The 21969-nt window shown below is 50.5% G+C and overlaps 1 protein-coding gene across 1 annotated transcript in view; it reads right to left on the bottom strand.

The window, feature by feature from the left end:
* Window positions 1-21969, bottom strand: part of sspo (SCO-spondin) — a 124114-nt gene that overhangs the window by 58649 nt on the left and 43496 nt on the right. Inside the window, exons 55-67 of the mRNA XM_066688593.1 lie at window positions 21512-21922; window positions 20949-21107; window positions 20519-20674; window positions 20235-20399; window positions 19801-19992; window positions 19313-19435; window positions 18963-19092; window positions 18699-18827; window positions 18256-18316; window positions 15835-16063; window positions 15252-15422; window positions 14858-15110; window positions 14321-14367 (exon numbers count right to left, since the gene is read on the bottom strand). Of these exons, the coding sequence (XP_066544690.1) occupies window positions 14321-14367; window positions 14858-15110; window positions 15252-15422; window positions 15835-16063; window positions 18256-18316; window positions 18699-18827; window positions 18963-19092; window positions 19313-19435; window positions 19801-19992; window positions 20235-20399; window positions 20519-20674; window positions 20949-21107; window positions 21512-21922 (2226 nt within the window). The remainder of the gene's footprint in view (window positions 1-14320; window positions 14368-14857; window positions 15111-15251; window positions 15423-15834; window positions 16064-18255; window positions 18317-18698; window positions 18828-18962; window positions 19093-19312; window positions 19436-19800; window positions 19993-20234; window positions 20400-20518; window positions 20675-20948; window positions 21108-21511; window positions 21923-21969) is intronic.

Genomic DNA, 21969 nt, shown 5'->3' with positions numbered 1-21969 from the left:
GCAGAGCTGTGTGTGAGCAGTGTTGTGTGCAGAGCTGTGTGTGAGCAGTGTTGTGTTGTGTACAGAGCTGTGTGTGAGCAGTGTAGTGTTGTGTGCAGAGCTGTGTGTGAGCAGTGTTGTGTTGTGTATAGAGCTGTGTGTGAGCAGTATTGTGTGCAGAGCTGTGTGTGAGCAGTGTTGTGTTGTGTGCAGAGCTGTGTGTGAGCAGTGTTGTGTGCAGAGCTGTGTGTGAGCAGTGTTGTGTACAGAGCTGTGTGTGAGCAGTGTTGTGTTGTGTACAGAGCTGTGTTTGAGCAGTGTTGTGTTGTGTGCAGAGCTGTGTGTGAGCAGTGTTGTGTACAGAGCTGTGTGCGAGCAATGTTGTGTTGTGTGCAGAGCTGTGTGTGAGCAGTGTTGTGTTGTGTGCAGAGCTGTGTGTGAGCAGTGTTGTGTGCAGAGCTGTGTGTGAACAGTGTTGTGTTGTGTGCTGAGCTGTGTGTGAGCAGTGTTGTGTGCAGAGCTGTGTGTGAGCAGTGTTGTGTTGTGTGCAGAGCTGTGTGTGAGCAGTATTGTGTGCAGAGCTGTGTGTGAGCAATGTTGTGTTGTGTACAGAGCTGTGTGTGAGCAGTGTTGTGTACAGAGCTGTGTGTGAGCAGTGTTGTGAGCAGTGTTGTGTACAGAGCTCTGTGTGTGAGCAGTGTTGTGTTGTGTACAGAGCTGTGTGTTAGCAGTGTTGTGTTGTGTGCAGAGCTGTGTGTGAACAGTGTTGTGTTGTGTGCAGAGCTGTGTGTGAGCAGTGTTGTGTTGTGTACAGAGCTGTGTGTGAGCAGTGGTGTGTGCAGAGCTGTGTGTGATCAGTGTTGTGTTGTGTACAGAGCTGTGAGTAAACAGTGTTGTGTGCAGAGCTGCGTGTGAGCAGTGTAGTGTTGTGTGCAGAGCTGTGTGTGAGCAGTGTTGTGTGCAGAGCTGTGTGTGAGCAATGTTGTGTTGTGTACAGAGCTGTGTGTGAGCAGTGTTGTGTACAGAGCTGTGTGTGAGCAGTGTTGTGAGCAGTGTTGTGTACAGAGCTCTGTGTGTGAGCAGTGTTGTGTTGTGTACAGAGCTGTGTGTTAGCAGTGTTGTGTTGTGTGCAGAGCTGTGTGTGAACAGTGTTGTGTTGTGTGCAGAGCTGTGTGTGAGTAGTGTTGTGATGTGTACAGAGCTGTGTGTGAGCAGTGGTGTGTGCAGAGCTGTGTGTGATCAGTGTTGTGTTGTGTACAGAGCTGTGAGTAAACAGTGTTGTGTGCAGAGCTGCGTGTGAGCAGTGTTGTGTTGTGTACAGAGCTGTGTGTGAGCAGTGTTGTGTACAGAGCTGTGTGTGAGCAGTGTTGTGTACAGGGCTCTGTGTGTGAGCAGTGTTGTGTTGTGTACAGAGCTGTGTGTGAGCAGTGTTGTGTTGTGTACAGAGCTGTGTGTGAGCAGTGTTGTGTACAGAGCTGTGTGTGAGCAGTGTTGTGTGCAGAGCTGTGTGTGAGCAGTGTTGTGTTGTGTGCAGAGCTGTGCGTGAGCAGTGTTGTGTTGTGTACAGAGCTGTGTGTGAGCAGTGTTGTGTACAGAGCTGTGTGTGAGCAGTGTTGTGTACAGGGCTCTGTGTGTGAGCAGTGTTGTGTTGTGTACAGAGCTGTGTGTGAGCAGTGTTGTGTTGTGTACAGAGCTGTGTGTGAGCAGTGTTGTGTGCAGAGCTCTGTGTGAACAGTGTTGTGTACAGAGCTGTGTGTAAGCAGTGTTGTGTGCAGAGCTGTGTGTGAGCAATGTTGTGTTGTGTGCAGAGCTGTGTGTGAGCAGTATTGTGTGCAGAGCTGTGTGTGAGCAGTGTTGTGTGCAGAGCTGTGTGTGAGCAGTGTTGTGTGCAGAGCTGTGTGTGAACAGTGTTGTGTTGTGTGCAGAGCTGTGTGTGAGCAGTGTTGTGTGCAGAGCTGTGTGTGAGCAGTGTTGTGTTGTGTGCAGAGCTGTGTGTGAGCAGTGTTGTGTTGTGTGCAGAGCTGTGTGTGAGCAATGTTGTGTTGTGTACAGAGCTGTGTGTGAGCAATGTTGTGTTGTGTGCAGAGCGGTGTGTCAGCAGTGTTGTGCTGTGTGCAGAGCTGTGTGTGAGCAGTATTGTGTGCAGAGCTGTGTGTGAGCAGTATTGTGTGCAGAGCTCTGTGTGAACAGTGTTGTGTGCAGAGCTGTGTGAGCAATGTTGTGTTGTGTACAGAGCTGTGTGTGAGCAGTGTTGTGTACAGAGCTGTGTGAGCAGTGTTGTGTACAGAGCTGTGTGTTAGCAGTGTTGTGTGCAGAGCTGTGTGTGAGCAGTGTTGTGTTGTGTGCAGAGCTGTGTGTGAGCAATGTTGTGTTGTGTACAGAGCTGTGTGTGAGCAATGTTGTGTTGTGTGCAGAGCTGTGTGTCAGCAGTGTTGTGCTGTGTGCAGAGCTGTGTGTGAGCAGTGTTGTGTGCAGAGCTGTGTGTGAGCAGTGTAGTGTTGTGTGCAGAGCTGTGTGTGAGCAGTGTTGTGTTGTGTATAGAGCTGTGTGTGAGCAGTGTTGTGTGCAGAGCTGTGTGTGAGCAGTGTTGTGTTGTGTGCAGAGCTGTGTGTGAGCAGTGTTGTGTGCAGAGCTGTGTGTGAGCAGTGTTGTGTACAGAGCTGTGTGTGAGCAGTGTTGTGTTGTGTACAAAGCTGTGTTTGAGCAGTGTTGTGTTGTGTGCAGAGCTGTGTGTGAGCAGTGTTGTGTACAGAGCTGTGTGCGAGCAATGTTGTGTGCAGAGCTGTGTGTGAGCAGTGTTGTGTTGTGTGCAGAGCTGTGTGTGAGCAGTGTTGTGTGCAGAGCTGTGTGTGAACAGTGTTGTGTTGTGTGCTGAGCTGTGTGTGAGCAGTGTTGTGTGCAGAGCTGTGTGTGAGCAGTGTTGTGTTGTGTGCAGATCTGTGTGTGAGCAGTATTGTGTGCAGAGCTGTGTGTGAGCAATGTTGTGTTGTGTACAGAGCTGTGTGTGAGCAGTGTTGTGTACAGAGCTGTGTGTGAGCAGTGTTGTGAGCAGTGTTGTGTACAGAGCTCTGTGTGTGAGCAGTGTTGTGTTGTGTACAGAGCTGTGTGTTAGCAGTGTTGTGTTGTGTGCAGAGCTGTGTGTGAACAGTGTTGTGTTGTGTGCAGAGCTGTGTGTGAGCAGTGTTGTGTTGTGTACAGAGCTGTGTGTGAGCAGTGGTGTGTGCAGAGCTGTGTGTGATCAGTGTTGTGTTGTGTACAGAGCTGTGAGTAAACAGTGCTGTGTGCAGAGCTGCGTGTGAGCAGTGTAGTGTTGTGTGCAGAGCTGTGTGTGAGCAGTGTTGTGTGCAGAGCTGTGTGTGAGCAATGTTGTGTTGTGTACAGAGCTGTGTGTGAGTAGTGTTGTGTACAGAGCTGTGTGTGAGCAGTGTTGTGAGCAGTGTTGTGTACAGAGCTCTGTGTGTGAGCAGTGTTGTGTTGTGTACAGAGCTGTGTGTTAGCAGTGTTGTGTTGTGTGCAGAGCTGTGTGTGAACAGTGTTGTGTTGTGTGCAGAGCTGTGTGTGAGCAGTGTTGTGTTGTGTGCAGAGCTGTGTGTGAGCAGTGTTGTGTTGTGTACAGAGCTGTGTGTGAGCAGTGTTGTGTACAGAGCTGTGTGTGAGCAGTGTTGTGTACAGGGCTCTGTGTGTGAGTAGTGTTGTGTTGTGTACAGAGCTGTGTGTGAGCAGTGTTGTGTTGTGTACAGAGCTGTGTGTGAGCAGTGTTGTGTGCAGAGCTCTGTGTGAACAGTGTTGTGTACAGAGCTGTGTGTAAGCAGTGTTGTGTGCAGAGCTGTGTGTGAGCAATGTTGTGTTGTGTGCAGAGCTGTGTGTGAGCAGTATTGTGTGCAGAGCTGTGTGTGAGCAGTGTTGTGTGCAGAGCTGTGTGTGAGCAGTGTTGTGTTGTGTGCAGAGCTGTGTGTGAGCAGTGTTGTGTGCAGAGCTGTGTGTGAACAGTGTTGTGTTGTGTGCAGAGCTGTGTGTGAGCAGTGTTGTGTGCAGAGCTGTGTGTGAGCAGTGTTGTGTTGTGTGCAGAGCTGTGTGTGAGCAGTGTTGTGTTGTGTGCAGAGCTGTGTGTGAGCAGTGTTGTGTTGTGTGCAGAGCTGTGTGTGAGCAATGTTGTGTTGTGTACAGAGCTGTGTGTGAGCAATGTTGTGTTGTGTGCAGAGCTGTGTGTCAGCAGTGTTGTGCTGTGTGCAGAGCTGTGTGTGAGCAGTGTAGTGTTGTGTACAGAGCTGTGTGTGAGCAGTGTAGTGTTGTGTGCAGAGCTGTGTGTGAGCAGTGTTGTGTTGTGTACAGAGCTGTGTGTGAGCAGTGTAGTGTTGTGTACAGAGCTGTGTGTGAGCAGTGTTGTGTGCAGAGCTGTGTGTGAGCAGTGTTGTGTTGTGTGCAGAGCTGTGTGTGAGCAGTGTTGTGTTGTGTACAGAGCTGAGTGTGAGCAGCGTCGTGTTGTGTACAGAGCTGTGTGTGAGCAGTGTTGTGTTGTGTACAGAGCTGTGTTTGAGCAGTGTTGTGTTGTGTGCAAAGTTGTGTGTAAGCAGTGTTGTGTACAGAGCTCTGTGTGAACAGTGTTGTGTACAGAGCTGTGTGTGAGCAGTGTTGTGTACAGAGCTGTGTGTGAGCAGTGTAGTGTTGTGTACAGAGCTGTGTGTGAGCAGTGTTGTGTACAGAGCTGTGTGCGAGCAATGTTGTGTTGTGTGCAGAGCTGTGTGTGAGCAGTGTTGTGTTGTGTGCAGAGCTGTGTGTGAGCAGTGTTGTGTGCAGAGCTGTGTGTGAACAGTGTTGTGTTGTGTGCAGAGCTGTGTGTGAGCAGTGTTGTGTGCAGAGCTGTGTGTGAGCAGTGTTGTGTTGTGTGCAGAGCTGTGTGTGAGCAGTGTTGTGTTGTGTGCAGAGCTCTGTGTGAACAGTGTTGTGTACAGAGCTGTGTGTAAGCAGTGTTGTGTACAGAGTTGTGTGTGAGCAGTGTTGTGTACAGAGCTGTGTGTGAGCAGTGTTGTGTTGTGTACAGAGCTGTGTGTGAGCAGTGTTGTGTACAGAGCTGTGTGTGAGCAGTGTTGTGTACAGAGTTGTGTGTGAGCAGTGTTGTGTACAGAGCTCTGTGTGTGATCAGTGTTGTGTTGTGTACAGAGCTGTGTGTTAGCAGTGTTGTGTTGTGTGCAGAGCTGCGTGTGAGCAGTGTAGTGTTGTGTGCAGAGCTGTGTGTGAGCAGTGTTGTGTGCAGAGCTGTGTGTGAGCAATGTTGTGTTGTGTACAGAGCTGTGTGTGAGTAGTGTTGTGTACAGAGCTGTGTGTGAGCAGTGTTGTGAGCAGTGTTGTGTACAGAGCTCTGTGTGTGAGCAGTGTTGTGTTGTGTACAGAGCTGTGTGTTAGCAGTGTTGTGTTGTGTGCAGAGCTGTGTGTGAACAGTGTTGTGTTGTGTGCAGAGCTGTGTGTGAGCAGTGTTGTGTTGTGTGCAGAGCTGTGTGTGAGCAGTGTTGTGTTGTGTACAGAGCTGTGTGTGAGCAGTGTTGTGTACAGAGCTGTGTGTGAGCAGTGTTGTGTACAGGGCTCTGTGTGTGAGTAGTGTTGTGTTGTGTACAGAGCTGTGTGTGAGCAGTGTTGTGTTGTGTACAGAGCTGTGTGTGAGCAGTGTTGTGTGCAGAGCTCTGTGTGAACAGTGTTGTGTACAGAGCTGTGTGTAAGCAGTGTTGTGTGCAGAGCTGTGTGTGAGCAATGTTGTGTTGTGTGCAGAGCTGTGTGTGAGCAGTATTGTGTGCAGAGCTGTGTGTGAGCAGTGTTGTGTGCAGAGCTGTGTGTGAGCAGTGTTGTGTGCAGAGCTGTGTGTGAACAGTGTTGTGTTGTGTGCAGAGCTGTGTGTGAGCAGTGTTGTGTGCAGAGCTGTGTGTGAGCAGTGTTGTGTTGTGTGCAGAGCTGTGTGTGAGCAGTGTTGTGTTGTGTGCAGAGCTGTGTGTGAGCAGTGTTGTGTTGTGTGCAGAGCTGTGTGTGAGCAATGTTGTGTTGTGTACAGAGCTGTGTGTGAGCAATGTTGTGTTGTGTGCAGAGCTGTGTGTCAGCAGTGTTGTGCTGTGTGCAGAGCTGTGTGTGAGCAGTGTAGTGTTGTGTACAGAGCTGTGTGTGAGCAGTGTAGTGTTGTGTGCAGAGCTGTGTGTGAGCAGTGTTGTGTTGTGTGCAGAGCTGTGTGTGAGCAGTGTTGTGTTGTGTACAGAGCTGTGTGTGAGCAGTGTAGTGTTGTGTACAGAGCTGTGTGTGAGCAGTGTTGTGTGCAGAGCTGTGTGTGAGCAGTGTTGTGTTGTGTGCAGAGCTGTGTGTGAGCAGTGTTGTGTTGTGTACAGAGCTGAGTGTGAGCAGCGTCGTGTTGTGTACAGAGCTGTGTGTGAGCAGTGTTGTGTTGTGTACAGAGCTGTGTTTGAGCAGTGTTGTGTTGTGTGCAAAGTTGTGTGTAAGCAGTGTTGTGTACAGAGCTCTGTGTGAACAGTGTTGTGTACAGAGCTGTGTGTGAGCAGTGTTGTGTACAGAGCTGTGTGTGAGCAGTGTAGTGTTGTGTACAGAGCTGTGTGTGAGCAGTGTTGTGTACAGAGCTGTGTGCGAGCAATGTTGTGTTGTGTGCAGAGCTGTGTGTGAGCAGTGTTGTGTTGTGTGCAGAGCTGTGTGTGAGCAGTGTTGTGTTGTGTGCAGAGCTGTGTGTGAGCAGTGTTGTGTTGTGTGCAGAGCTGTGTGTGAGCAATGTTGTGTTGTGTACAGAGCTGTGTGTGAGCAATGTTGTGTTGTGTGCAGAGCTGTGTGTCAGCAGTGTTGTGCTGTGTGCAGAGCTGTGTGTGAGCAGTGTAGTGTTGTGTACAGAGCTGTGTGTGAGCAGTGTAGTGTTGTGTGCAGAGCTGTGTGTGAGCAGTGTTGTGTTGTGTGCAGAGCTGTGTGTGAGCAGTGTTGTGTTGTGTACAGAGCTGTGTGTGAGCAGTGTAGTGTTGTGTACAGAGCTGTGTGTGAGCAGTGTTGTGTGCAGAGCTGTGTGTGAGCAGTGTTGTGTTGTGTGCAGAGCTGTGTGTGAGCAGTGTTGTGTTGTGTACAGAGCTGAGTGTGAGCAGCGTCGTGTTGTGTACAGAGCTGTGTGTGAGCAGTGTTGTGTTGTGTACAGAGCTGTGTTTGAGCAGTGTTGTGTTGTGTGCAAAGTTGTGTGTAAGCAGTGTTGTGTACAGAGCTCTGTGTGAACAGTGTTGTGTACAGAGCTGTGTGTGAGCAGTGTTGTGTACAGAGCTGTGTGTGAGCAGTGTAGTGTTGTGTACAGAGCTGTGTGTGAGCAGTGTTGTGTACAGAGCTGTGTGCGAGCAATGTTGTGTTGTGTGCAGAGCTGTGTGTGAGCAGTGTTGTGTTGTGTGCAGAGCTGTGTGTGAGCAGTGTTGTGTGCAGAGCTGTGTGTGAGCAGTGTTGTGTTGTGTGCAGAGCTGTGTGTGAGCAGTGTTGTGTTGTGTGCAGAGCTCTGTGTGAACAGTGTTGTGTACAGAGCTGTGTGTAAGCAGTGTTGTGTACAGAGTTGTGTGTGAGCAGTGTTGTGTACAGAGCTCTGTGTGTGATCAGTGTTGTGTTGTGTACAGAGCTGTGTGTGAGCAGTGTTGTGTACAGAGCTGTGTGTGAGCAGTGTTGTGTACAGAGTTGTGTGTGAGCAGTGTTGTGTGCAGAGCTGTGTGTGAGCAGTGTTGTGTTGTGTACAGAGCTGTGTGTGAGCAGTGTTGTGTTGTGTACAGAGCTGTGTGTGAGCAGTGTTGTGTACAGAGCTGTGTGTGAGCAGTGTTGTGTACAGAGTTGTGTGTGAGCAGTGTTGTGTACAGAGCTCTGTGTGTGATCAGTGTTGTGTTGTGTACAGAGCTGTGTGTTAGCAGTGTTGTGTTGTGTGCAGAGCTGCGTGTGAGCAGTGTAGTGTTGTGTGCAGAGCTGTGTGTGAGCAGTGTTGTATGCAGAGCTGTGTGTGAGCAATGTTGTGTTGTGTACAGAGCTGTGTGTGAGTAGTGTTGTGTACAGAGCTGTGTGTGAGCAGTGTTGTGAGCAGTGTTGTGTACAGAGCTCTGTGTGTGAGCAGTGTTGTGTTGTGTACAGAGCTGTGTGTTAGCAGTGTTGTGTTGTGTGCAGAGCTGTGTGTGAACAGTGTTGTGTTGTGTGCAGAGCTGTGTGTGAGCAGTGTTGTGTTGTGTGCAGAGCTGTGTGTGAGCAGTGTTGTGTTGTGTACAGAGCTGTGTGTGAGCAGTGTTGTGTACAGAGCTGTGTGTGAGCAGTGTTGTGTACAGGGCTCTGTGTGTGAGTAGTGTTGTGTTGTGTACAGAGCTGTGTGTGAGCAGTGTTGTGTTGTGTACAGAGCTGTGTGTGAGCAGTGTTGTGTGCAGAGCTCTGTGTGAACAGTGTTGTGTACAGAGCTGTGTGTAAGCAGTGTTGTGTGCAGAGCTGTGTGTGAGCAATGTTGTGTTGTGTGCAGAGCTGTGTGTGAGCAGTATTGTGTGCAGAGCTGTGTGTGAGCAGTGTTGTGTGCAGAGCTGTGTGTGAGCAGTGTTGTGTGCAGAGCTGTGTGTGAACAGTGTTGTGTTGTGTGCAGAGCTGTGTGTGAGCAGTGTTGTGTGCAGAGCTGTGTGTGAGCAGTGTTGTGTTGTGTGCAGAGCTGTGTGTGAGCAGTGTTGTGTTGTGTGCAGAGCTGTGTGTGAGCAATGTTGTGTTGTGTACAGAGCTGTGTGTGAGCAATGTTGTGTTGTGTGCAGAGCTGTGTGTCAGCAGTGTTGTGCTGTGTGCAGAGCTGTGTGTGAGCAGTGTAGTGTTGTGTACAGAGCTGTGTGTGAGCAGTGTAGTGTTGTGTGCAGAGCTGTGTGTGAGCAGTGTTGTGTTGTGTGCAGAGCTGTGTGTGAGCAGTGTTGTGTTGTGTACAGAGCTGTGTGTGAGCAGTGTAGTGTTGTGTACAGAGCTGTGTGTGAGCAGTGTTGTGTGCAGAGCTGTGTGTGAGCAGTGTTGTGTTGTGTGCAGAGCTGTGTGTGAGCAGTGTTGTGTTGTGTACAGAGCTGAGTGTGAGCAGCGTCGTGTTGTGTACAGAGCTGTGTGTGAGCAGTGTTGTGTTGTGTACAGAGCTGTGTTTGAGCAGTGTTGTGTTGTGTGCAAAGTTGTGTCTAAGCAGTGTTGTGTACAGAGCTCTGTGTGAACAGTGTTGTGTACAGAGCTGTGTGTGAGCAGTGTTGTGTACAGAGCTGTGTGTGAGCAGTGTAGTGTTGTGTACAGAGCTGTGTGTGAGCAGTGTTGTGTACAGAGCTGTGTGCGAGCAATGTTGTGTTGTGTGCAGAGCTGTGTGTGAGCAGTGTTGTGTTGTGTGCAGAGCTGTGTGTGAGCAGTGTTGTGTGCAGAGCTGTGTGTGAACAGTGTTGTGTTGTGTGCAGAGCTGTGTGTGAGCAGTGTTGTGTGCAGAGCTGTGTGTGAGCAGTGTTGTGTTGTGTGCAGAGCTGTGTGTGAGCAGTGTTGTGTTGTGTGCAGAGCTCTGTGTGAACAGTGTTGTGTACAGAGCTGTGTGTAAGCAGTGTTGTGTACAGAGTTGTGTGTGAGCAGTGTTGTGTACAGAGCTGTGTGTGAGCAGTGTTGTGTTGTGTACAGAGCTGTGTGTGAGCAGTGTTGTGTACAGAGCTGTGTGTGAGCAGTGTTGTGTACAGAGTTGTGTGTGAGCAGTGTTGTGTACAGAGCTCTGTGTGTGATCAGTGTTGTGTTGTGTACAGAGCTGTGTGTTAGCAGTGTTGTGTTGTGTGCAGAGCTGTGTGTGAACAGTGTTGTGTTGTGTGCAGAGCTGTGTGTGAGCAGTGTTTCGTGCAGAGCTCTGTGTAAACAGTGAAGTGTTGTGTGCAGAGCTTTGTGTGAGCAGTGTTGTGTTGTGTGCAGAGCTGTATGTGAGCAGTGTTGTGTACAGAGCTGTGTGTAAACAGTGTTGTGTGCAGAGCTGCGTGTGAGCAGTGTTGTGTTGTGTGCAGAGCTGTATGTGAGCAGTGTTGTGTACAGAGCTGTGTGTAAACAGTGTTGTGTGCAGAGCTGCGTGTGAGCAGTGTAGTGTTGTGTGCAGAGCTGCGTGTGAGCAGTGTAGTGTTGTGTGCAGAGCTGTGTGTGAGCAGTGTTGTGTTGTGTGCAGAGCTGTATGTGAGCAGTGTTGTGTACAGAGCTGTGTGTGAGCAGTGTTGTGTACAGAGCTGTGTGTGAGCAGTGTTGTGTTGTGTGCAGAGCTGTATGTGAGCAGTGTTGTGTACAGAGCTGTGTGTAAACAGTGTTGTGTGCAGAGCTGCGTGTGAGCAGTGTAGTGTTGTGTGCAGAGCTGCGTGTGAGCAGTGTAGTGTTGTGTGCAGAGCTGTGTGTGAGCAGTGTAGTGTTGTGTGCAGAGCTGTGTGTGAGCAGTGTAGTGTTGTGTGCAGAGCTGTGTGTGAGCAGTGTTGTGTACAGGGCTCTGTGTGTGAGCAGTGTTGTGTTGTGTACAGAGCTGTGTTTGAGCAGTGTTGTGTTGTGTGCAGAGCTGTGTGTAAGCAGTGTTGTGTACAGAGCTCTGTGTGAACAGTGTTGTGTACAGAGCTGTGTATAAGCAGTGTTGTGTACAGAGCTGTGTGTGAGCAATGTTGTGTTGTGTGCAGAGCTGTGTGTCAGCAGTGTTGTGTGCAGAGCTGTGTGTGAACAGTGTTGTGTTGTGTGCAGAGCTGTGTGTGAGCAGTGTTGTGTTGTGTACAGAGCTGTGTGTGAGCAGTGTTGTGTGCAGAGCTCTGTGTGAGCAGTGTTGTGTGCAGAGCTGTGTGTGAGCAGTGTTGTGTTGTGTACAGAGCTGTGTGTGAGCAATGTTGTGTGCAGAGCTGTGTGTGAGCAGTGTAGTGTTGTGTACAGAGCTGTGTGTGAGCAGTGTTGTGTGCAGAGCTGTGTGTGAGCAGTGTTGTGTTGTGTGCAGAGCTGTGTGTGAGCAGTGTTGTGTGCAGAGCTGTGTGTGAGCAGTGTAGTGTTGTGTACAGAGCTGTGTGTGAGCAGTGTTGTGTACAGAGCTGTGTGTGAGCAGTGTTGTGTGCAGAGCTGTGTGTGAGCAATGTTGTGTTGTGAACAGAGCTGTGTGTGAACAGTGTTGTGTACAGAGCTGTGTGTAAGCAGTGTTGTGTGCAGAGCTGTGTGTGAGCAATGTTGTGTTGTGAACAGAGCTGTGTGTGAGCAGTGTTGTGTACAGAGCTCTGTGTGTGAGCAGTGTTGTGTACAGAGCTCTGTGTGTGAGCAGTGTTGTGTTGTGTACAGAGCTGTGTGTCAGCAGTGTTGTGTGCAGAGCTGTGTGTGAACAGTGTTGTGTTGTGTGCAGAGCTGTGTGTGAGCAGTTTTGTGTGCAGAGCTGTGTGTGAGCAGTGTTGTGTTGTGTACAGAGCTGTGTGTGAGCAATGTTGTGTGCATAGCTTTGTGTGAGCAGTGTAGTGTTGTGTACAGAGCTGTGTGTGAGCAGTATTGTGTGCAGAGCTGTGTGTGAGCAGTGTTGTGTGCAGAGCTGTGTGTGAGCAGTGTTGTGTTGTGTGCAGAGCTGTGTGTGAGCAGTGTTGTGTTGTGTGCAGAGCTCTGTGTGAACAGTGTTGTGTACAGAGCTGTGTGTAAGCAGTGTTGTGTACAGAGTTGTGTGTGAGCAGTGTTGTGTACAGAGCTGTGTGTGAGCAGTGTTGTGTTGTGTACAGAGCTGTGTGTGAGCAGTGTTGTGTACAGAGCTGTGTGTGAGCAGTGTTGTGTACAGAGTTGTGTGTGAGCAGTGTTGTGTACAGAGCTCTGTGTGTGATCAGTGTTGTGTTGTGTACAGAGCTGTGTGTTAGCAGTGTTGTGTTGTGTGCAGAGCTGTGTGTGAACAGTGTTGTGTTGTGTGCAGAGCTGTGTGTGAGCAGTGTTTCGTGCAGAGCTCTGTGTAAACAGTGAAGTGTTGTGTGCAGAGCTTTGTGTGAGCAGTGTTGTGTTGTGTGCAGAGCTGTATGTGAGCAGTGTTGTGTACAGAGCTGTGTGTAAACAGTGTTGTGTGCAGAGCTGCGTGTGAGCAGTGTTGTGTTGTGTGCAGAGCTGTATGTGAGCAGTGTTGTGTACAGAGCTGTGTGTAAACAGTGTTGTGTGCAGAGCTGCGTGTGAGCAGTGTAGTGTTGTGTGCAGAGCTGCGTGTGAGCAGTGTAGTGTTGTGTGCAGAGCTGTGTGTGAGCAGTGTTGTGTTGTGTGCAGAGCTGTATGTGAGCAGTGTTGTGTACAGAGCTGTGTGTGAGCAGTGTTGTGTACAGAGCTGTGTGTGAGCAGTGTTGTGTTGTGTGCAGAGCTGTATGTGAGCAGTGTTGTGTACAGAGCTGTGTGTAAACAGTGTTGTGTGCAGAGCTGCGTGTGAGCAGTGTAGTGTTGTGTGCAGAGCTGCGTGTGAGCAGTGTAGTGTTGTGTGCAGAGCTGTGTGTGAGCAGTGTAGTGTTGTGTGCAGAGCTGTGTGTGAGCAGTGTAGTGTTGTGTGCAGAGCTGTGTGTGAGCAGTGTTGTGTACAGGGCTCTGTGTGTGAGCAGTGTTGTGTTGTGTACAGAGCTGTGTTTGAGCAGTGTTGTGTTGTGTGCAGAGCTGTGTGTAAGCAGTGTTGTGTACAGAGCTCTGTGTGAACAGTGTTGTGTACAGAGCTGTGTATAAGCAGTGTTGTGTACAGAGCTGTGTGTGAGCAATGTTGTGTTGTGTGCAGAGCTGTGTGTCAGCAGTGTTGTGTGCAGAGCTGTGTGTGAACAGTGTTGTGTTGTGTGCAGAGCTGTGTGTGAGCAGTGTTGTGTTGTGTACAGAGCTGTGTGTGAGCAGTGTTGTGTGCAGAGCTCTGTGTGAGCAGTGTTGTGTGCAGAGCTGTGTGTGAGCAGTGTTGTGTTGTGTACAGAGCTGTGTGTGAGCAATGTTGTGTGCAGAGCTGTGTGTGAGCAGTGTAGTGTTGTGTACAGAGCTGTGTGTGAGCAGTGTTGTGTGCAGAGCTGTGTGTGAGCAGTGTTGTGTTGTGTGCAGAGCTGTGTGTGAGCAGTGTTGTGTGCAGAGCTGTGTGTGAGCAGTGTAGTGTTGTGTACAGAGCTGTGTGTGAGCAGTGTTGTGTACAGAGCTGTGTGTGAGCAGTGTTGTGTGCAGAGCTGTGTGTGAGCAATGTTGTGTTGTGAACAGAGCTGTGTGTGAACAGTGTTGTGTACAGAGCTGTGTGTAAGCAGTGTTGTGTGCAGAGCTGTGTGTGAGCAATGTTGTGTTGTGAACAGAGCTGTGTGTGAACAGTGTTGTGTACAGAGCTGTGTGTAAGCAGTGTTGTGTGCAGAGCTGTGTGTGAGCAATGTTGTGTTGTGAACAGAGCTGTGTGTGAGCAGTGTTGTGTACAGAGCTCTGTGTGTGAGCAGTGTTGTGTACAGAGCTCTGTGTGTGAGCAGTGTTGTGTTGTGTACAGAGCTGTGTGTCAGCAGTGTTGTGTGCAGAGCTGTGTGTGAACAGTGTTGTGTTGTGTGCAGAGCTGTGTGTGAGCAGTTTTGTGTGCAGAGCTGTGTGTGAGCAGTGTTGTGTTGTGTACAGAGCTGTGTGTGAGCAATGTTGTGTGCATAGCTTTGTGTGAGCAGTGTAGTGTTGTGTACAGAGCTGTGTGTGAGCAGTGTTGTGTGCAGAGCTGTGTGTGAGCAGTGTTGTGTTGTGTGCAGAGCTGTGTGTGAGCAGTGTTGTGTGCAGAGCTGTGTGTGAGCAGTGTAGTGTTGTGTACAGAGCTGTGTGTGAGCAGTGTTGTGTACAGAGCTGTGTGTGAGCAGTGTTGTATGCAGAGCTGTATGTGAGCAGTATTGTGTGCAGAGCTGTGTGTGAGCAGTGTTGTGTACAGAGCTGTGTGAGCAGTGTTGTGTACAGAGCTGTGTGTTAGCAGTGTTGTGTGCAGAGCTGTGTGTCAGCAGTGTTGTGTGCAGAGCTGTGTGTCAGCAGTGTTGTGTTGTGTACAGAGCTGTGTGTGAGCAGTGTAGTGTTGTGTGCAGAGCTGTGTGTGAGCAGTGTCGTGTTGTGTGCAGAGCTGTGTGTGAGCAGTGTCATGTTGTGTGCAGAGCTCTGTGTGAGCAGTGTTGTGTTGTGTGCAGAGGTGTGTGTGAGCAGTGTTGTGTGCAGAGCTGTGTGTGAGCAGTGTTGTGTTGTGTGCAGAGGTGTGTGTGAGCAGTGTTGTGTGCAGAGCTCTGTGTGAGCAGTGTTGTGTGCAGAGCTCTGTGTGAGCAGTGTCGCGTTGTGTACAGAGCTGTGTGTGAGCAGTGTTGTGTTGTGTGCAGTGCAGCCAGCAGTACAAGCCGCAGTACACTGTACTCACCAGGGCAGGGTGCTGTTCCACACACCATCTCCCCATCAGAGCAGGTGCTGAGAGAGCGAGACAGGCACAGTCACACAGGGACACATAGGTACAGACACACACAGACACACACAGACAGACACACACAGGGACACACAGGGACAGACACACACAGAGACACACAGGGACAGAGACACACAGGGACGCATACGGACAGAGACACAGGGACACACACAGACAGAGACACACAGGGACACACAGGGACAGGGTCATACTGGCACAATCCTACAGAGACCAAACTTAAACTTTAGGTAATAAAAATTGTTGTTATTATTATTTTGATGATGATTATAAACTTGTTTATTAGGACATTTCCTGCGACTCACAGATGTCACAGAAATATACTTTTCACAAAAAGATATATGATGGTAAGTACAAAATACAAAACACAGCATCAGTCCTAATTAGTGTTTGTGTGTGTGTGAGAGTGTGTGTGTGCGTGCGTGTGTGTGTATTCATGTATGTGTGTGTGAGTGTATGTGTAAGCGTGTGCAGTACCAGTTGTTGCAGGAGTCCCAGGCAAGGGTGGTCCCGGGCGGATGCAGTGCCCCCTGGTGGTAGCAGGGGCAGAGGGGCAGGGGCACGCAGGAGTTGTTGAGCAGGTAGAGGCCAGAGGGGCAGTAGCAGCCATCGTAGCAGGCTGTGGCACACTGCACCGCAGGGGTGAGGTCCAGACACACCCTGGGACACGCCCCACCCCCCTGGCGACACGCCTCCGCACTCTGATAGGCCATCCCCTCAGGACACGCCTCTGACAGACACACACACAGGAGGAGGAGGGGAAGACAGGATCACATGGAATATGTGTCAATGTGTGAGAGAGTGAGAGTGTGTGTGCATGTAGATTAGTGTGTGAGTCAGTAGAATAGTGTGTGCTAGTGTGAGACGGTACCTGTGCAGGGCTGTGTGTTGCAGTCCCCGGTCTGCATGTGTGGCCCCGGGCAGTGCGAACCCCCGTGCTGCGGCAGGGGGGCGCTGCAGGAGCGCCGTCGTGTCTGAACCCCTGAGTCACAGTCTGAGGAGCATGGAGACCAGGGGGACCAGGGGGACCAGCCACCCGGCACTGCAGAAAGAGAGAGAGGGATAGGCAGAGGAAGAGAGGGAGAGGGAGAGGGAGGAGTGAATGAAACAGCTGCCAACACCATAATCCTGTTTAAAACCTTTTAATAAGAGTAGAGCGGAGAGCAGGTGTGGCCCTGCAGGGCCCCGGCACCTAGTGTTCCTCTACAGAACCCCTGAACTCAGATACCAAGGCTCACACACACAGACACACAGAGACACACACACAGAAATACACTTCCTGAGAATGACTCAAGATCTCAGCCTGGAGCAGAAACAGAAAGATGTCAGGGAGTCAGTGAGTCAGTGTGTCAGTGTGTGTGAGTCAGTGTGTCAGGAAGTCAGGGAGTCAGTGTGAGTCGGTCAGAGAGTGAGTGTCAGTGTGTCAGGGAGTCAGTGCGTCAGTGTGCATGTACCTGGGCATGGCAGTGTGTTGCAGGGCTCCAGCTGCTGTGTGTCCCCAGGACAGGCATCCCCCACTGCGCCACTGCAGCTCCTGAACCTCCTGCGCAGCCCCAGCTCGTCCACAGACAGGAAGCAAGACTTACTGCACTGGGACCAGGGCGTCCACTCGGCCCACAGCGCCCCCTGCTCCTCTGGACCTGGCGGAGGACACGGAGACGCACAGACGCAGTGAGGTAACAACTAGTCTTCCACTGATGTCACTATTACAGCTGGGGGCTGTAGTGTAGTGCGCTGTGTTATAATGTAGTGTAGTGTGCTGTGCTGTAGTGTAGTGTGCTGTGTGATAATGTAGTGTAGTGTGCTGTGTTATAATGTAGTGTAGTGTGCTGTGCTGTAGTGTAGTGTGCTGTGTGATAATGTAGTGTAGCGTTATGTTGGGTGTATTTGGATAAGAGCATTTGTGCTCTGAGCTGAAGCACTGATCTAAAGAAGACCTCTCCCCCCCCAAAGTCAGATTTCCTTAGCTCATCAGCTTGGAACTGGTTTGCATCAAAGTGACAGTTTTGGGGAGGATGGCACCGAGAAGAGGCCAAATAGTTTGGAATTCTGCTATGAGATGTCTGGAGAAAGGGGCCTGTAGGTGATAAAAACTCTTTGAAGTGGATGAGAGCCGAAATCCCGACATAGAGCTACGAACCCAGGCCAACCGGCATTTCCAAAAGATGGCATGGATTGACATCAGTCATAAATCAAGCCCCCCTCCAATAGGACACTGGGGGCTGAAACCGAAATCCAATCTCAAGAACTCAGGGACCAATCACCTATTGATCTGACAGACTATAAGGAACAGCGGACGGTCTTTCGCTCTCTCTCTCACCTGAACCAGAAACTCGCTGCCACAGCTCAACCTGTAGCTCTGCTGCCAGAACCGGAACCAGAAACCAACCAAGTCTTTGCCGGCAACAGAAGAGTTAAACTGGGAGAAGGAGATTGAGCTGTACGAAGAATTATTTTAAAGGACTTTATTAAATAAAGAACTTTACAGACTGCGCTGCCCGCCTGTGCCCACCTGATCAGTGGAGTTTTACAGCTGGACAATTGACTAAGTCGACTGTATACGAAAGTGTCAGTCATTTAAATACCTATTTGAGTCTTAAGAAACTTGACCCTTGGAACAAACAGGGCCCTGCTTTCCTCAAACACTTCGTCTTCAAGTAACTACGGTGGAACCCCTGCTTACAAAGAAGATTTTGTGCACAACCTTGGAGCCTTCAAACCAGTGGAAAATCTGTTTGGAAACGACTCTACTTTCGCGAAACCCCAACTTCCAGGTGCATCGACTGAGTGGAAGTTCTTGGACAAAGCCGAACCGGACTGCCTTTGTTCCAAACCACACGGACCTCGTGCCGTGTGCTGTTATCTGAGCCCAAAGCAGAGAGGCCTCTCTGCGACGAAGTTCAGATAAGTTTAACAGTTTGGAGTTCATGATTCATGACATTTGAGAAATCAATTAGAAATGTTAATCTGTGATTCATAACTTTAGAATGTGTAATATCATTTAGTTTTCTTAAATATAAATGTGTGTTGCATTAAACTGTTTTGTTGATAATTTTAGAAATAAAATCTGTCAACGCCGAGAAATATCTTCTCATTCCTGTTTAACTGTTTAGTCTGAAATTGACACACGTTAATAGACATTAGATTATTGGTGGCCCTGCCTATCCTTAATCATTGAATAATAATCAGTTAAGGGAAATTGTGGTAACAAGTAATGATAGGATCTTTCTCGGCACCTAAACGTAAATGAGACTGATATATATATAACGAGAAGTTACCTGACATAAATACTAACCTGCGTAGTTATTTGATGTCTGACTAATAATACTAACGAGAGACTCACCTTCGTCTTACTAACCGGTATTGTAGTCAATGTGTTTATAACCTTTTTTTTTTTTAACGATTTGTGTTATCATATGCGATTCCATGGTCTTTGATTTGGTCACGGAAGTGATTTGTCTTTGATTTGTTGATCTAGAGTTGAATTTTAATTAGTTTTTCCCTTTTGTATAATTAGTGTAGTGCTACATTTAGTCTTTGTTTTTAATACATTTGACAATTTATATCTTTGGAATTGGTGTCTGCGTCCAATTATTACAGAAATTGAGTTCTACAAGATTCCAGGATTCGTGATAAGGTGATACTATAAATTCACTTCTTTAATTGAAATTTATAAGTGTACCTTACGCTACAGTAGTGTAGTGTGCTGTGCTGTAGTGTAGTGTGCTGTGTGATAATGTAGTGCAGTGTGCTGTGCTGTTGTTTAGTGTGCTGTGCTGCAGTGTAATTGATTGTGCGGTGTGCTGTGCTGTAGTGTTTAGTGTTGTGTAGTGCTCAGACGTACCTGTGGGGCAGGGTGTGTGACACTTGCGAACCTCAGCGGAGTCCCCGGGGCAGAAGGGGCCACCCTCCTCGCTGGGCTGGATCAGGGGTGACCTGCGGGGGTGCAGTACTGTGAGGGAGCAGCAGGGGACGACTCTCTCCCTCACTGAACCATGACTGACACACTCCCTCTCTCCCTCACTGACACACTCGCTGACACACACTCTCTCTCCCTCACTGAACAGGGCCCAGCGCAGTGGTCAATGACACACTCAACACAAACACATTGTGCATTTATTGCTGTACGTTGCACTGCTCTGGAAGTGTTTCTTGTGAACACTAAGCCTGGGTGAGGTCATCTGATAATAAATAAATATATAATAATAATATTTATGGGTGACTCACAGGACCTGCTTGTTTGGGGCAGGTTGTCTACAGGGCCAGGGTTCATGTCTACATGTGCCGTGACAAAATCTATCTGAGCAGTGACATCACTCACCTGTACCGCTGCTCCAGCCCCACCCCGCAGCTGCTGTCACACGGGGTCCACGATGACCAGGCTGACCAGTCACAGTTGACTGGGCACAGTGAGTCGTTGCAAGAGACCCGCCCTTCCTGACACGTACTGAGAGAGAGAGAGAGAGAGAGAGAGAGAGAGAGAGACAGGGGATGAGTGAGTCAAAACACTCTGCAGCTGTGTGTGTACAAAGCTGTGATTATCCTCCAGAGTGAATGATTCGGTTCTGAGATTGACAGGTACCATAGAGTGCAGTTCCTCGTGCTGACCTCCTGCCCTGGTGGCAGTAGCTGGCCATCCCACAGGCAGTAACACTGGCTGGAATTCACACAGCGGCGCCCTTGTAGGTACAGGCCGGGAGGGCAACGGCAGCCTGAAACACACATACACGCGCACGCATGCACACAGAGTGAGAGACCGTTATTGCAGAAACATAGACAGACACATACAAAGAAACACTGAGATATGTAAGAAACTCGTACACTGCACCTCACACATTTGGCGGAGGAGGATTTACACAATTCAGACACACACACTCATGTCACGTGACACGGGTGGACGCACACAGACAGGCAGTGGCCGCAGTGCTGTACCAGTCAGGCAGGGGACGCTGCAGTTCGTCTGGCCACTCAGGTGGGAGCAGGTGAGGGGGCAGGGCTCCACCGCACCAGCCTGGCACTCTGACTCCCCAACCAGCACCATGCCCTCGCCACAGCCTGACACGCCGGGCAGAACAGAGAGAGGGAAGACAGTGGGAGGAAGGGAAGGAGGGAGAGAGAGAGAAGGAGTGAGAGCAGCACTCAGAAGACAGGAAACAGAGATCAGCGGTTGCCATTTCCTGGCGCCCAGTGAAACAGCTGTTCAGCGTTTCTGGTCTGATCCGGAGAAAGCTGGCACTGCAGCAATAATGTTTTTCAATATTTTATTACTCACTAAGATATAAACAGTGACTTACTATCAATATTACTAACAACACAGAACAAATCAGACGGTGGACGGCGCATCCACACAGAAAGTGAACTCGTTATTGCCGTGCCTTCCCTGTCTCACAATGTCCTCCGCCCTCCCTGTCCTCTCTCACCCGTGCCGGTGCCGGGGACGGGGCTGCAGGGCTGGGTGTTGCAGCTCTCTGTCTGGGTCCCCCCCCCCTGGCAATCCCGGCCCCGGTTCTTGGGTGGGGGGTTGGAGCAGCTCCTGTTCCTCAGTCTCTCCCCCCCGCCGCAGCGCACGTCGCACTCAGACCAGGCTGACCACTTGGACCACTGACCGTCCACTGAGAGAGGGAGAGGGGGGAGAGAGAGAGAGAGAGAGAAGGAGATGAGGAGATTAAAGGGGAAGGGGAAGGGAGAAAGGTATTAAGTTCACATTCTGACAGTGGACAGAGACAGACATGAGACGGTTCAGTCTGAGAAAGGGAATGAGCAGTGAGAGAAAATATTAATTTGAAACAGGCAGCGAGACAGAACAGTACAGAGACACAGAGACACAGAGACAGAGCAGTAGAGAGACACTGACTGGGACAGGCCTGTATGAAGCAGGCGCGGCTGTCGAACCCAGCCCTGCCGCACTCCCCCCCCGGCCCGGCCTCCCTTAGGACGTCCCGCTGCCGGAACACAGAGCCCAGGCCACAGGACACGCTGCACTGACTCCACTGCGTCCAAGGGGAAAGGACACAGTCCACTGCAGAGAGACACACAGCCTGTGTTAGCGAAAACAGCACCCTAACACAGCACAGCGCACACTGCAGCACACGCTGCACAATGCGCACTGCACGCACTGCACAATCTCCCCAGACGTACCGCAGTCCCTCTCGTCAGAACCATCCTGGCAGTCTAGCCGCAGGTCGCACTTCCTGTCCAGGTGGACACACTCCCCGCTGTCACACAGGAACTGCTTGGAGGAGCAGAGGGAGGGGGTTGGCATGACCAGGGGGGCGGGAGACGTGGATGGACCGCCTGCAAGAGGAGGAGACGCTCTGTGGTCACACTGCGTGTATGAGTGAGTGAGTGAGTGTGTGTGTGTGTGAGTGTGTGTCAGGTGTGTGTGAGGGGTGTGTATGCGTGTGCGTGTGTGTGTGTGAGTGTGTCTGTGTACGAGGCTGTGTGGGTGTGATGTCATGTGACTGATATGTTAAACACAGCAGGTCCCTTGTGTACATGTAAAAGTGTGATAGAATAAGATCCCTCTGACCTCCCTCCTTCCTCTCCTCCTCCCTCCCTCGCTCACCACACTGCATCTCATCGGAGCCATCGGGGCAGTCCATCTGTCCATCGCACACAAACATGGCATCCACGCAACCCGATACCACACACGCAAACTGGAACTGCACACACAGTGTCCGTGATCCGGGGGCCCCCTCCGGAGGGGTAGGTGTCCACACACTGGAGACTGTGGGGGTCAGAGGTCAGGGGTCAGGGGTCAGACAGATCATTTAATCGCTGCTGCCACCCCTCTGTTGGGAAACCTCTCTAGAATGTTATTCGTTTGTCGTGTTTCTTTAATAAGAGAAGGAGAAACACACACACTCGTGCATACACGCATACAAACACACACACACACACACACACACTCTCTCTCACACACACATACAAACATAAACACACACACACATACAAACACACACACACACACACACACACACACACACTCTCTCTCTCTCACACACACATACAAACATAAACACACACACACATACAAACACACATACATACACACACACATACAAACACACATACATACACACACACACACACACACACACACTCGTGCACACACACACACACTGTACTCACCGGGGGCCGGCTGTGTGGTGGTGTGCAGGAGGGGCAGGGGGCGCAGGCCGGGGCTGGCGGTGGCGGTGGTGCCTGACTCGCTGTACATGTCTTGTTTAGGGGTGGGGGTGGTGGTAGGGGTGGGCGTAGGGCCCAACGGCAGTGGCTGAATCCCCGGTTCCCCTGAGGCTCCTGGCCTTTGGGGGCCCAGCCCTGGAGCCCCGGTGGTGGAGGGTGGGGGCGTGGCCAGGCCTGGGCGGCCATCTTGGGGCCCCCCAGTGTGTAGCCCCGGCCCCCCGGTGTGAGAGGCCGAGGAGGGGTCGAGGGGCAGGGGGCCCCTGGAAGAGGACGCTGTGACGGAGCCTAGGACCCCCGGGGTCCCCGTGGGGCCGGTGTGCTCTCGAACCCCCGGCACAGCAGAGGACTGCGAAACTGTGAGGGAGGGAGGGAGAGGGGGCGGTTAAAGTCAGCACTGACGT

This window comes from Amia ocellicauda, chromosome 2, assembly GCF_036373705.1.
Source record: "Amia ocellicauda isolate fAmiCal2 chromosome 2, fAmiCal2.hap1, whole genome shotgun sequence".
NCBI classification, from domain to species: domain Eukaryota; kingdom Metazoa; phylum Chordata; class Actinopteri; order Amiiformes; family Amiidae; genus Amia; species Amia ocellicauda.
This window is presented reverse-complemented; position numbering and strand designations above follow the sequence as displayed.